At 48.2% G+C, this 14,499-nt stretch overlaps 1 gene segment (V, D, J or C); it reads right to left on the reverse strand.

Annotated features, from left to right (window-relative positions):
• Positions 1-1,793: 1,793 nt before the first annotated feature.
• LOC123371804 lies at positions 1,794-2,407 on the reverse strand. The segment is given in 2 exon segments: positions 1,794-2,134; positions 2,352-2,407. Coding segments are annotated over 2 exon segments (390 nt in total).
• Between the last annotated feature and the right edge of the window lie 12,092 nt (positions 2,408-14,499).

Here is a 14,499-nt window from a genome sequence, read left to right on the forward strand (position 1 = left end):
AACATTGTCTATTTCTTACCCTCAATCCAGAAAAGCAGCAGCCAGAGAAGGGGAATCTTTGAAATCATCTTGCATCTGTGTGGTTGGAAATGCTCCTCAGTAAGGCATGTCGTGGAAATGGAACCATTTATGTGTTCAGCAGCTCAGTGAGGGACCATCAGTCATGCGTGAATATGCAAAAAGAGCCCAATTATGTAAATGACCAGATGTTAATGCCAGGGAGGTGCCTTGCACTATCTGATTGAAGGTTTCAGGCTGAAAAGTGGCATCAGTGTGCCCGGCTCCAGAGCTGCCCATTATGCCGGTGTCCCTATTCCCTCGACCTCCATGACATGGCCCACGCCTGAGAGCCTCAGGGAGTTGTGTGAGTGGAGCAGGGGGACCTGCAGACCTCTCTCTCTCCAGACCTGTTTACCCGCCTCCCCCAGCAGCTGCCTCTTTTCCATGGGTGTGGCTAGCCAAGAAGCCCTCGGGAAGCTGACTGAACATCATCTTCCTTGGCTGCTTCTTGCTTGTGCTAGCCAAACCCAGTCTGAGCATGTGTGCACCCCATGCTATTCTAGAACAGGTGCTGAGCACCCAGCTGTGTGGTCTCCCCACTGCCCTGTCCGTTGGGGCACACCCTTCCTCTGGAGCTTCCACACCCTGCCTCTGCCCAGCCCCAACCCTATTGAAACTTCTACCTGTGCCTATTAGCTCAGGGTTCTTGGACAATCTGGGCAATTGACAGGTCTTTGACAATCTGGACCACAAAATCCTACCCTACTGTGCAAACAGTAGACCCAGGCATTTACAAATCCCTAGATTAGTATCATTTTCATAGGTTAATAATTACTGAGACCTTCCCAGTGGGATTTTATTGAGGATCTATTCCAATGAAAGGAGACAACAAGGCCATTTTAGAAACATATTTACAATAGAAGATCAGGCTGAAATTTTTTTCCAGTGGGACAGCTTTCCTTCAGAAAATGTGGATTTGACAAAATCTAAATGTTCTTTGGGAATGCATCATTTATGTTGAAATTTTCAGGGGAAAATGATCAAAATGATTCATTTTGATAAGATAAGAACATTTCCTTTGAATGTGGTTGAAGTGTTTTGTTTTTGTATTATCATTTTGACATTATATTATTTTATATTTATAAAATAAAGGTCAAGTTGATAACATTTAAATGAACATTTTGACTTTCCCAAAATTACATTTTGGAGTTTTCATATCCAGAAAATTTCAAATTGTCATGCCAATTCGGGACAAGCCCCCTCTACTCCTCTGCTCCCAGTTTTAGAATTTCTGACAATATGAGACTTCCTGTTTCTGATCAGCTCTCTGTAATAATAAGTCAGTTTGCTTTAAGAAGGAAACATTCTAGACCAAAAGATAGAAGATGTAACAGCTGTTTGGAATGATTTGATTAAAACACAAGTAAGTGTGTCTGGTGCACTGGGGTTCAAGACTGGGAATAGAGCAGAGAAAACTGTAGTGAACCTCAAGTCTCTGTGTATATTCTAGTATCTAGAATCTGAAGAAGTGGGTATTCACCCACGAAAGCTCATGCTGCAAAACGTCTGTTAGTCTATAAGGTGCCACAGGATTCTTTGCTGCTTCTACAGAACCAGACTAACACGGCTACACCTCTGATTCTAGTATCTATGTGATTATCCAAATGCTTTTATCTTTCAGTGTTCTCCTTTTGGCTGTATGTTCAGAGATGGAAAATGTTTTCCTCTTCCTTCGCATTTGACAGAACATGTGTAAACTAGACAGTTGTATCTGCAGGAAGCAGTAACTGTGTTCAATATAGCAGAGTGGTTTTTGTACTGGTCTGTATCACTGTGAGAGGGTAGCTGTTCCTCTGCTGACAGTAATAATCACCAGCATCTTCAGCTTCTACGCCGTTGATGGTGAATGTGAAATCAGTGCCATACCCACTGCCACTGAACCGGGCTGGGACCCCCGACTGGAGGTTGGTGGCAAGGTAGATAAGAAGTTTGGGAGCTTGTCCGGGTTTCTGTTGGTACCAGTGTATGTCATTGGTAATACTCGTACTGGCTTTGCAATTGATAGAGACTTTCCCTCCCACTGGCACTGCCAGAGATTCTGGAGACTGAGTCATCACAATTTGCCCAGAGGAGTCTGGATAGACAGAGAAGATGGGAAGGGAATTAACAGTGATATAATACTCAATATGGCAAGTATTCAGATGCTGAAACACAGTCTGAATTTTCCAATGTGAATTTATACTAAAATACAACAGTAGAATATTAATTAATAAATCAGACTGGCAGCATTTGTCATCTTCTGTCACAATGATGTGTGACATTTTCAAATTTTTTATGTATTAATTTCTTACCCTGAATCCAGAGAACCAGCAGCCAGAGAAGGGGCGTGTGTGAGATCATCTTGCCTGATCGGGGTTGGAAAAGCTCATTCATAAGTGAGCAGTGGAAAATGAAATGTTTATATGTGCTCAGCAGCTCAGTGAGGACACCTCACCCCTATGCAAAATGCATGCAAATTTACTGCACTTTTAGTTTCAGCCTAGAGATGTGAAATGCTCATATTTGGCTTATTTCCTGCTGCTCTTCTGTATTGATATGATATTGTGGTTTCTGAGATTCAGATGCTATATATACAGATGTCTTTGCAGATCTTATGCATATTTGACCAGATCTGACAGGTTTCTCCTAAATATTCACTTGGGCTGTGCCACCATAGTCTGGGCATGGGCCTTCATTTCAGCCCTCTTCTTCTGAACACACTCTGGATGTCACTGATTTCATGCCCTAGGAAGGCACCTTTTCCTTAGAAAAAGCAGTGATTCCCAAATGGCTGGCCTCCTCATCAGAGTATTACCCACAAATCACCCCCAGGTGTGTCAGTTAGCCTCAGAGCTCTCGCTATAGAAGAGCTAAAGAACCTTGGGCCTCATTTACAGACATACTAGTGAATAGAAGCTGTAGGTGCTTAGCACCTACATAAAAACAGCCATACGGGGGCAGATCAATTGTTCATCGAGCCCAGTATCTTCTCTTCTGACAGTGGCCAGTGCCAGATGCTTCAGAGGTCAGGAAGAGAACAGAGCAATTATCAAGTGATTTCTGTCACCCAATCCCAGTATCTGGCAGTTAGAGGTTTAGGGACACCCAGAACATGGGGTTGCATCCCTGACCATCTTGGCTATTAGCCATTGATGAACCTATCCTCCATGAACTTAAATTCTTTTTTGAACCAAGTTATAGTTTTGGCCTTTACTACATCCCCTGGCAATGAGTTCCACAGGCTGACTGTGCATTGTGTGAACCACAGCCACTGTGGGTGGCCATGCCTGTGGACGGTCAGTGTAAACAAACCATCTCACAGCCCACCAGCGGATTATCCCGATGGGCCACAGGTTGCCCACCAGTGCACTATAGCCTCTGCTTGTAACACTGGCCACTCAGCGTGTTTAACAAAGGTTTCTTTCCTACAGCTCTGCCTGCCTATTGCATCACATACTGCTGATGAGTGTTAATAGCAGGGAATCCTGCTTTTTGGTCAACCACTTACAGAGTTCACTTGACTTCACCAAATAACCCAGGGCTCTAAGTGACTCCCAATCTCCTATCTTTTCACTGTTAGGCAAAATATTGTGGCAATATAGCACAAAACTATCCTCTGATCCAGTGAGAGCAATTCTATCAGAAGTCCTGCCTTAGACTGTTATGCACCCTGCCAGCTGTTGTCAGAAGGAGAGACAATCAAACTGTCCCAATTCCAAATGCTTCCGGGACAGCCTCTTTTCTCACCAGACACCGTTAGTTTAATATTGTCCTGCTAAGTTAATGTCCATCTCTGTTCCTGCAGTGACGTCTTTCCAGTGCCATCTAATGGCTGGTGCCAGAATTCCCCACAGTTTAATCCATCAAAGACTGCCCAAGCAAGTATTAGCACAGGGGTTCTCAAACTGGAGGTCGTGACCCCTCAGGGGGTCACGAGGTTATTACATGGGGAGTTGTGAGCTGTCAGCCTCCACCCCAAACCCCATTTGCCTCCAGCATGTACAATGGTATTAAATATATTTAAAAGTGTTTTTAATCTATAAGGGATTAAAGTAATTGGATTTGGGTGCTTGAAAGCACTGATGTCTGTGATAGTACATTTACCATGAGAGCAGATTCTGATTTACTTGTCCTGACTAGGGCTCTACTCCTGAAAAAATCCTATTAAAATCGTTGGCACTGTTTTAAAAGTAATACCTAACGTGAGTCAGGCTGTCAGAATCTGGCCCTAATTGAGGACTGTGTTCAGGCTCCATAGTGGGGATGCAGAGACACGTCTCACTGAATATAAGAGGAAACATGCTTGAAAAGATTATTTAAGGAAAGTGACATTTACAGTTAAAAAGTCAGTTTGAATAAATGAGTCTAATTTTCTCCTCCCTGAGCCATCTGCATGGAGCCCTGTGTACTCTGTGGTAAGGTGAACCTGGATTCTGAGGCAGATCCCTGGTTTCTGTGGCATTCCAGTGGAAATGCTGTTGCTGTTGCTGGTGGCTGGTGAAATAAGAGCTGTTTGGTGTATTAAAAATAAAAATGAATAATGCAGTCAGGACAGTAGCCCCTGGAATACTTCCACAGGGGCAGGAATTTGGCTATAAAGTTCTATATAAATAACAGGATAATGGGCCATATCATGAGCCAGTTTTGGAGAATGGGAGTTTGCCTGAATGAGGACTGCGTATAAACTAGAATAATGTATAATGTAAACTGTGAGTCATGTCTAAAAGCAGCACATTGGGTTGGCTGTAATTTGTGGGGTCATTTCATTGGTTGCATGTGAGAATCTAGGCGGGTGCTGGGTGTTCATGGAAATGTTTGTAAATCCTGAATGTTTTGTAGATTTTAGCATGAAAATTGGCCATTGAAAGTGCCTTATTCCTCAGGGGCTGATCATCACTTGTCATTCACTAATCTCCTGTTCGAAGGACACAGCCGTACAGCAAGCAGAGAAAATAGCTGATAAGTCATGTGACCACTCAGGGCCGCCCAGAGGATTCCGGGGGCCCGGGGTCTTCGGCGGCGGGGGGGGCCCTTCTGTTCCGGGACCCGCCGCCGAAGTGCCTCGAAGACCCGCGGTGGGGGCCCCCCGCCGCCGAATTACCGCTGAAGCGGGACCCGGTCTTCGAGGCACTTTGGCGGCGGGTCCCGGAACGGAAGGGCCCCCCGCCGCCAAAGACCGGGCTGCGCTTCGGCGGCGGGTCCCACTTCCCCCCCGCCCCGGCCCCAGCCTCTTACCCCCGGCTCCCTCCTCGCCCGGAGTCTCAGCGCCTCACCGGAACAGCCGCAGCGTGTGGCCGGCGGGGCCTGAGCTCCGTCCCGCTCAGAGCCGCGTGGGGAGGGGACGGGGCTGGGAGCTCCGGGCCGAGCGGAGGGAGCTGAGCTCAGCCTGGAGCTCCCGGCCCCGCCCCCTGACGATATGGCTCTGAGCGGGGCGGGGCTCAGGGGCCCCGGCAGAGACTCGGCGCTTGATGCGCTGAGGCTCCAGGAGAGGGGCGGAGGCGGGAGCCTCCGCTGTTCTCTTGGGGGCCCCTGCGGAGCCCGGGGCCCGGGGCAAATTGCCCCCTTTGCCCCCCCTCTGGGCAGCCCTGTGACCACTCACCATGAAGAGCAAATAGTGCAGGGGGAAAGCTTTTATATGACCCATACACTAAAACTTGTCTGCAGAAATCATTTGGAAAAGACTCAGCAATGAATAACTCACAAAAAACAGCACAGCAAAAAACAAAAGGCCTCTGGATGAAATTCACCCTGAGCAGGGTCCAGGCTAAGGCCTATGAACCACTGAAGCTTCATTTAAGCCCTGAAAATGCTGCTTATGCTGCCTTGTGCCTGGGCAAATTTTACCCCAAATTTGCAATAAATAATATTCCCCATGTCTAACGTGAATAGCTCTCGTAAATGCCGGGGAAGGAAGGATCTGAGGAGTTGGCCCAGCAGTAGGAAATGTGTGAGAATTTCTTACAAACAGCTCAGCTATAATACTCAGCTGTGGGCTGTAATACTTTGGGCTCAATTCGGTTGTTGGTTTAGTGTGCAGGTGCTGGGTGAGTGTTGGTGTTCTGTGATATATAGGAGGTCAGACTGGAGGATCTGGTGCTCCTTTCTGGCCTTAGACTCTGACTATGACGTCTGTATCTACACTCATAGCAGGTGAGGCTGCTGTACGACTTTACTTTACTCTTGTTCCCATTAAGCAGTGACACCGTTCAGAGAGTGTGTCATGCTTTCTCACTGTTTTCAATTTCAGAATCAGTCAGTGACCCAAGCTCCTTTCTGATTTGATTTGCCATGAAGGTGGTGATGGTTGGACACCCGACTGTGACACCTGCAGTGAGGAGCTCAGTGTGGTCCATGGAGAATAGGGAGGTTTTTGTGTTGGTCTGTATCACTGTGACAGTGGCCAGTCCCAGCCTTGATGACATTAAATGATCTCCAGCGTTGACTGCTTCAACAGCGCTTACTGTGAGTGGGAAATTAGTCCCAGACACATGGCCACTGAACTAGGGGAAGCTGCAGTTTGGAGACATGCGCGTAGGGTCTGATCCAACACCCACTGAAGTCAGTGGCAACCCTTCATTAATGTCTCTAGGCCTTGGATCGAGCTCGAAGAAGCAGATTTTCAAAAAAGCACAGTTCCAATTTAGGCACCTAATAGGACTGGCTGGGTGGCCCATATTGGAGGCATGTGTGGCCAGGTTCCCAACAGACCTCAACATGCTGAACTCTTTTGAACACTTATTTTTGCCTAAATGAGAGATGATCTCTTAGGTTTTCTCTTTACCCTCTGTGTCCAGACTAGAAATGACAGTGGGAGTAGAGGCAGAGTTGTGTAATTTATTTCCTGTTTCTTGTTTGTTATGAAATCTGTGAAGCATATGCTGCAGTGACAAACACTCAGCACTGCGCACTCACTCAGCGAGCAGGGCTGCCCAGAGGATTCAGGGGGCCTGGGGCAAAGCAATTTCAGGTATTAAACTTAAAAAAAGTTGCAATACTAAAAAATACTGTATTCTCATGGGGGCCCCTGTGGGGCCTGGGGCAAATTGTCCCACTTCCCTCCTCCCCCCGCAGGCGGCCCTGGGAAAAATAAACATTTAAAAACCTTCTGCATCTCAGCACAAACCCAGTTTTGAGAAAACTTCTTTTGAAGTCACCTTTACAAGTTATCACTGGTTCTCAGCATCAGCTAGTGCTAAAAGGCACTAAAGCTCATTAAAAGGGTTGGACCAATATTTTCCGTCAAAAGTTTTTTTGGATCAAAAACTAGAGGTTTTTAAAAAGCAGAAAAAATCACGGACAGTGTCTGCTTTCCTTCAAAATTTGTTGTGGTTTTTTTAATTGAAAAGCTGAAATTAGGCTGCCAAAACCTGAACATGGTTTGGAGTTTCAGAAGTGTGTGGCCAAATATTTGCTGCTTGCTGTGTTTGACTGTTTAAAGAATCAATAAAAAAATTTTGCTTAAAAAAAATCCAAAACTTTTGAACCACTTCAGCTTGTGACCAAATGCCTGAGCCCATCCAGTCAGAGATTTTTCCAGGTTTCTGATACTCGGCTGGCTTCCTTGACTTATATCTGTCTCCATAACTTTAGGTTCATTTAGGTTAGAACATAAGAATGTCCATACTGGGTCAGACCAAAGGTCCATCTAGCCCAGTATCCTGTCTACCGACAATGGCCAATGCCAAGTGCCCCAGAGGGAGTGAACCTAACAGTGATCTCTCTCCTGCCATCCATCCCCACCCTCTGACAAACAGAGGCTAGGGACACCATTCCTTACCCATCCTGGCTAATAGCCATTAATGGACTTAACCTCCATGAATGTATCTGTTTCCTAGAGACTGGCTCCAGGGGGTCCCTCAGAAACTGGAGACGGTTACTGTAGGTTTGTCTTTAATATAGCTTATGTACATACTCCACGAACTGAGCATTTGAGCTTGTTCCAGAATCTGGGATGAGCCTATGTTGTGAAAACTGAAATGCTCAAAATAGCATATGCATGTGAATGGACACAGGGTGCTAAAATTAAATTAACCCAGGGGGTCTCAAACTGGGGGTCGGGACCCCTCGGGGTCATGAGGTTATTACTTGGGGTTGCAAGCTGTCAGCCTACACCTCAAACCCCGCTTTGCCTCCAGCATTTATAATAGTGTTAAATATATTAAAAAAGTGTTTTTAATTTATAAAAGGGGGTCACACTCAGAGGTTTGCTGTGTGAAAGGGGTCACCAGTACAAAAGTTTGAGAACCACTGAATTATCTGAAGAACCTCTGGAGCCTCGGGGAATGCAGGGGAGGGGGGTTTCCCTTGGTAGGGTTGGGAAGGAGGTAGGTGGTGTAGGATATTGCTCTTCTCATGTGATCCCTCCCCCATGGAAAAGATAACAGCTTGGCTCTTTGTGTTAAATAGCTGTCTGCAAGTCTCAAACTGCTGAATGAGCTTTAGGGTAGTGAAGGCTGTGCCTCCCAAACAGCCTGGCCCTGCCCCCTATCTGACCCCCATCCACTTCCTGCTCCCCGACTGCCCCCCGCACAATCCCCGACCCATCCTGCTCCTTGTCCCCTCACCGCCCCCCAAGACCCTGTCCCCAACCACCACCCTGGGACCTCACCCCCCACAAACCCCCGGTTCCCTGTCCCCTGACTGCCCCAACCCCTATCCACCCCCCCCCAGAGTCCTGACAGACCCCCAGAATGCCCATGATCCAACCCCATCCCCTGACTGCCCACCCAGAACCTCTGCCCCCTCCCTGTCCCGTGACTATTCCCGGGACTCCCTGCCCCTTACCCAATCCCCCTGGCCCCCTGCCATGCTGCTTACCCTTGCCTCCCCCCTCTCCCGGGGGCTCAGCGCACCGCGTCCAGGAGCGGCCCTGGACAGCGCTGAAACGGTGTGGCTCCAGAGGGGCCTGAGCTCCCGCCAGGCGGCTAGGAGCTCGCAGCACTGCCCCCTTACCACACAGCTCTGAGCGAGGAGGAGCTCAGGCTCCACTGGAGCCATGCTGCCTTAGCTCTGTCCAGGGCCGCTCCTGGGTTACCGCGCCTCTCCCCTCCCTCGGAGTCTCAGCACGCCGTATCCAGGAGCTGCCCTGGCCCCTGGACAGCGCTGTAGCGGCATGACGCCAACGGGACCGGAGCTCGCAGCCCTGCTCCCTTACAATGTGGCTCTGAGCGGGGAGGACAACAAAGAGAGCTCTGCAGAGTCTCAGGCCTTCCACTAGTACAGAAACACAGACAGGAAATCATCTGGACGGACAGCAGAGAATTAAGTGGGAAGATTCCAGACTTGACTCCTTTTGAGTGTGTGAGACTCAGTTTTTGTTTGCAAAAGTGATTGATGGTTTATAAAGGTCCAGCCACTGCACCCACCCCCTCCCGTATAACCCTTTGCCATCCAGGAGGCTCCGTGACGTAGCCAAATTCTAAGTGTAGGGGGAGAAAACATAAAAAAGCGCCCCCCCTTGACTCCGCCTCTGGCCACGCCCCCTCACCCCAACTCTGCCCCCTCCGTCCCCCATTGGATCCCTCCCCAAATCCCCACCCCCTCAATGCCCCATTGGATCCCAAGCCAGGCCTGGGGAGGAGATGCCCCTGTGCAGCAGCGTGGGCACACAGGCCATGGCCGGCTGGGGCCAGGAGCGCTACAGTGCAGCGCGGAGGCTGCTCCAGCCCTGCAGCCCACGGGGCAGCGTGGTGGGTCTGGGGGCAGTGCAGAGTGGGCAGGGCCCGGGTGGGCAGCGTGGCCCGGGGCCCTGAGCCGCCTGCCGGAGACACGCGGCGGAGAGGGGCTGCAGGGGCGAGACTTGTCCCAGGTGGGGTGGCCAGCAGACAGGTTTGAGGAGCCAGTCAGGGTCCCCCGAACCGATAAACTTCCCCTGCACCCCGCTAGCTACACTACTGAGGAGGCTGTATCAGGAGCTCATTTTACTGCTAGGCCTTTGGGAAGTAAGAAACATCGTATTGTTCATGTAATGAGCTGAGAAGGGCTGGTGCCTGGTGGTTCGTATCACGTGTGATTAGGTGACTGTAACCTAGGTGAACTTTGTTCATACAGCTGTGACAAAGTCCTGGTTTTACGGGTCTGTCCTGCTTTGACTCCCCGAACCACCTGTCCTGGTTGAAGTGGTTCCTCTCCCGCATCGCTGGCTGGGCTTAGCACCCTGCTCTGACCATGTAGATACAGGTTCTAGCACCATGTGCTGTCCTAGCTGGACCAGGGATGGGTCTGGTAAGTAACTGAAAGGGAGACTGTCTAGGAAAATGGAAATGGTGCTGATGGTTTATTAGGAGGCGCTCATCCCTCTGGGTCTGTACTGAATCCACAATCTCCTGTGTTATGAGGGGGCTACACTGCAGGGGCTGGTGTTTTGGATGAGATACCAAACTAGAGCCAGGATCACTTGGGGTCTTCAGACATCCCAAGGCAAGTTTTGCAATAGCAGGGCTGAGGATTAGTACCAGTGTTGTGGAAGAATATAAATGCAGCCCTATGAAACTATTCCTGGAAGTTCTAATGGCCTACTGTGAACTTTGTATTCAAGTACCTGGTGCTACTCCTTCCAGCCCCGTGGAGCTGGGTTTCAGTGGAGGGGGAACTTAGCCCTGCATTTTGTTTATTGATGACTTTGGCATCGTTGCTGCTATAAAAGTGTCAGGTGTATTTTGAGTTACTTCCTGTCTTTTATTTGTATGAAATCATAAAATTCACCCTTCTGGTCACAGCTGTAACAAATGATAAGCATCAGCTCTCTCCGTTTACAGGGAGGTTTTTGTAATGGTCTGTATCACTGTCAGAGGGAAGCTCTGGCGTTGCTGACAGTAATAATCTCCAGCATCTTCAGCTTCAACGCTGCTGATTGTGAGAGTGAAATCAGTCCCAGACCCACTGCCGCTGAACCGGTCTGGGATCCCAGAGACACGGTTGGTAGAATCATAGATAAGGAGCTTAGGTGCTTGTCCTGATTTCTGTTGGTACCAGCCTAAGTAGATGCTAATGCTGGTACTGGCTTTGCAGTTGATGGTGACTCTCTGTCCAGGCGACACTGACAGGGATTCTGGTGTCTGAGTCAAAACAATTTGGCCACAGGACTCTGGATACGGAAAGAAAATTCAGGCAGTTATGGAATTTTATTAAAAGTAATTAAAACTGGATATTTAAATACATTTTAATTGAATCATTTATCTAACACTAGTTTGCTAAATAAGTAACATAGTATTATTTTAAACCCAACTTGCATTTTATTGCCTATGAAGTCTGTTCCCATTTGATATAATGCTCACCCTGAATCCAAAGAACTAGTATCCAGAGAAGCTGGGCCTGGGAGAGCATCTTGACAGGTCTCCGTGGGGAATGCTGAACAGCTCAACAGGCAGTGCAAACAGGACCCTTTATGAACTCTCAGCAGCCCAGCCAGGGAACATCCTTCCTGAGTGAACATGCAAATGACCTGTTCATATAAATGCGCCGTGTTTTAGTTACAACAGAAGGTGCTCTATGGAGAGGGCACCAGAAATATTGCATGTGACCTGGAATCGTAGCAGTTAAAATCTCCCAGCCATTTTTACAGCATTTTTTGTATCCATTTATCTCAATTTACCTTTGCGTTATTCTCCCTGCCATGAAAATATTATTGGATTCTCCCCAGTGTCCTTGCCCAAGGAGATAGTTGGGCTGATGTCCTGTCTAGATTCTTTTTACAGTAAGGCCCTTCCTTCAGGACAGATTGTTACTGGTGCCTCCATGGGTGTGCTAGGAGCCCTCCCATACAGGAGCTAGACTCATTGCTGTCCTTGCACCCACACAAACCCAAGGGATGTATGGAGCTAGCATCACTAACACCCCAGAAGTGACTGTGAGCCAGGATCTCCACCCCCTGCACCAGCCATGGAGATGGCCAGCTGTGGAAGGGAGGCTGTGTGCAGCACCCACTCCAGGAGCAGAACAGCAGCTGCATTCCCCCCGCTTGTCAAGCAGCTCAGAAAAACTTTGAGTAATTCCTTGTGAGGCTGCTTCTTATTGGCCCTGCTCCCAGTGCAGACCGGTGCAAACTGGCTTCTTTGGAGAAAGCAAGGTAGAGTGTAGACCTCATTAGAGAGTGTGGCTCTTTTTCCCCTCCAGTGACTGGTCTCTGTAAGAGACTTGTGTTCCTGAGTTCCACTAAGCCATAAAGATGCTTAGCTCCCTTTGATTTCAGAGGGAGATAAGTATGTAAATAGCTTTGCGGATCTGGATCTAAGTGACGAAATCATGTCTGAAAATGAGACTAAGGAACCCAAGCCAGTTAGATGTTGGAAAACTGAGAGGGTAGCAGGCTGCAGATGTCCATTTGTTTCCCAATTTCCATAGCTTTAAACACAAGGCCATCTATAATGATTTTTAGGGTCAAGTCTTGAGCCTGTTACTCACAGGGTGAGCAGTTATTCTCATAGATAATCCCATTGATTTCACTGGGAGTTCTCGTGTGAGTGCTCAGCTTTGGGGATAAGGACTCTCAGTCTTGCCTTAAAGCTGTTTCTTTTTAAAATATTTTGCTCAGGGAAGCACAGTCGCTCATTCATTCTCCTTCCTTTTTAACCAGGTTGTACCTGTGAATCTGGAGTGCAAATGGCCAGTTTGGCCTGAAATCTTCAGCTCTGCAATGTTGTGTCATAATACTGCCACCTTCTGGCCAATGGCAGAGTTGTCCACAGAATTTAGGGCATGAACAGCCTGCAGGAGCAGATGTTGGAGCGTTCCCTAGGGAGTGTGGTGCTACACGGCCTGATGCTTCTTTCTCTTCTTCTTTCTTTGTCCCCTTTCTGCCCTCCAGTTACATGTTTCATGCTGTGCTTGATGTCGTGGAGCCAGTTTTCAAACATGAGGCCTTTCAGACTATGGCAGTACGGCCAGGCCTGGCGATATTTACACCATAGCCAGAGTTCAGGCTGGTTCAGCATTTGTATCCTCTGTGTGATCACTGTAATCCTGAGGTATTATCTCATCCTACGCCAGGAGACCTGTATAGTGTATAGATAGCACATGGGCCTTCTTAAGGAAGGATGGGCTTCTTATTAAAGTACTGGATTGGTGTTTAAGAAATAAATGTTGAGTTCCTGGCTCTGCCATAGTCTCCCTGTGCAACACGGGACAAGTCTTCAATCTTTCTGTCTCAGTTCCTCATTTGTTATATGGGGAACCCAGGCCACCCATTGAATAGTTTTATGCTTTGAGTCAAGACCATTGTTAGGGCCCTACCAAATTCTCGGCCATGAAAAACATGTCACGGACTCTGAAATCTTCTCTTTTGTGTAATTTTACCCTATACTATACAGATTTCACGAGGGAGACCAGCGTTTCTCAGACTGGGAGTCCTGACCCAAAAGGAGGCTACAGGGGGGTCGCAAGGTTATTGGAGGGTTGTCACGGTATTGCCACCCTTACTTCTGCGCTGCCTTCAGAGCTCGGTGGTCAGAGAGCGGCAGCTGTTGGCCAGGCGCCCAGCTCTGAAGGCAGCGCCCCACCAGCAGCAGCGCAGAAGTAAGGGTGGCAATACCATGCCATGCCACCGTTACTTGTGCGCTGCTGCCTTCAGAGCTGGGCAGCCAGAGAGTGGCGGCTGCTGGCCGAGGGCCCAGCTCTGCAGGCAGCAGCACAGAAGTAGGGGTGGCAATATCATACCGTAATTCTGTGCTGCCGCTCTCCAGCTGCCCAGCTCTGAAGGCAGCACCGCTGCCAGTAGCAGTGCAGAAGTAAGGGTAGAAGTTTTGCAACCCCCCTACACTAACCTTGTGACAACCCCATTTTGGGTCAGGACTCCTACAATTACAACACTGTGAAATTTCAGATTTAAATATCCAAAATCATCACATTTACAATTTTTAAAATCCCATGACCATGAAATTGACCAAAATGGACCGTGAATTTGGTAGGGCCCTACCCATCGTACAGACGTTCCCTGGCACTCTTGGATTAGGTCCCCCGGGAGTGCAACTTCATTGCGCAGTATAGTTGAGGAAGCAGCACCATGGGGAGCCTGTCAAGCACTGCTGCTCATGCTTGTATGCAGCCATGAAATCTTTCAGGAGCACAGATAGTGAGACTGCAGAAACTGGGCTCTCCCTGAAGCAGCAAAGAATCCTGTGGCACCTTATAGACTAACAGATGTTTTTGCAGCATGAGCTTTCGTGGGTGAATACCCACTTCTTCAGATGCAAGTCAGGGCTCTCCCTGCCTCTTTCATACAGCCCCCAACTCACTAACAGCCTCCTGAACCAGTGTCAGTTACAAATCAAGGGCTAGGTTTACCAGGATATTTGGGCTGCTCTGGTGATGCAAACTGGCTGGTGTATTCTGCCTACAAGTAAAAGAACATATTAGGTAGGTTCTATAGCCGGTGTTATTCAGGAGATCAGATAAGATCATCACGATGATCCCTTCTGGTCTTAAAAAAATCTATTATTTTAAATAACATAAAATGAAGACATA

The sequence above is a fragment of the Mauremys mutica genome, chromosome 5, assembly GCF_020497125.1.
Source record: "Mauremys mutica isolate MM-2020 ecotype Southern chromosome 5, ASM2049712v1, whole genome shotgun sequence".
NCBI classification, from domain to species: domain Eukaryota; kingdom Metazoa; phylum Chordata; order Testudines; family Geoemydidae; genus Mauremys; species Mauremys mutica.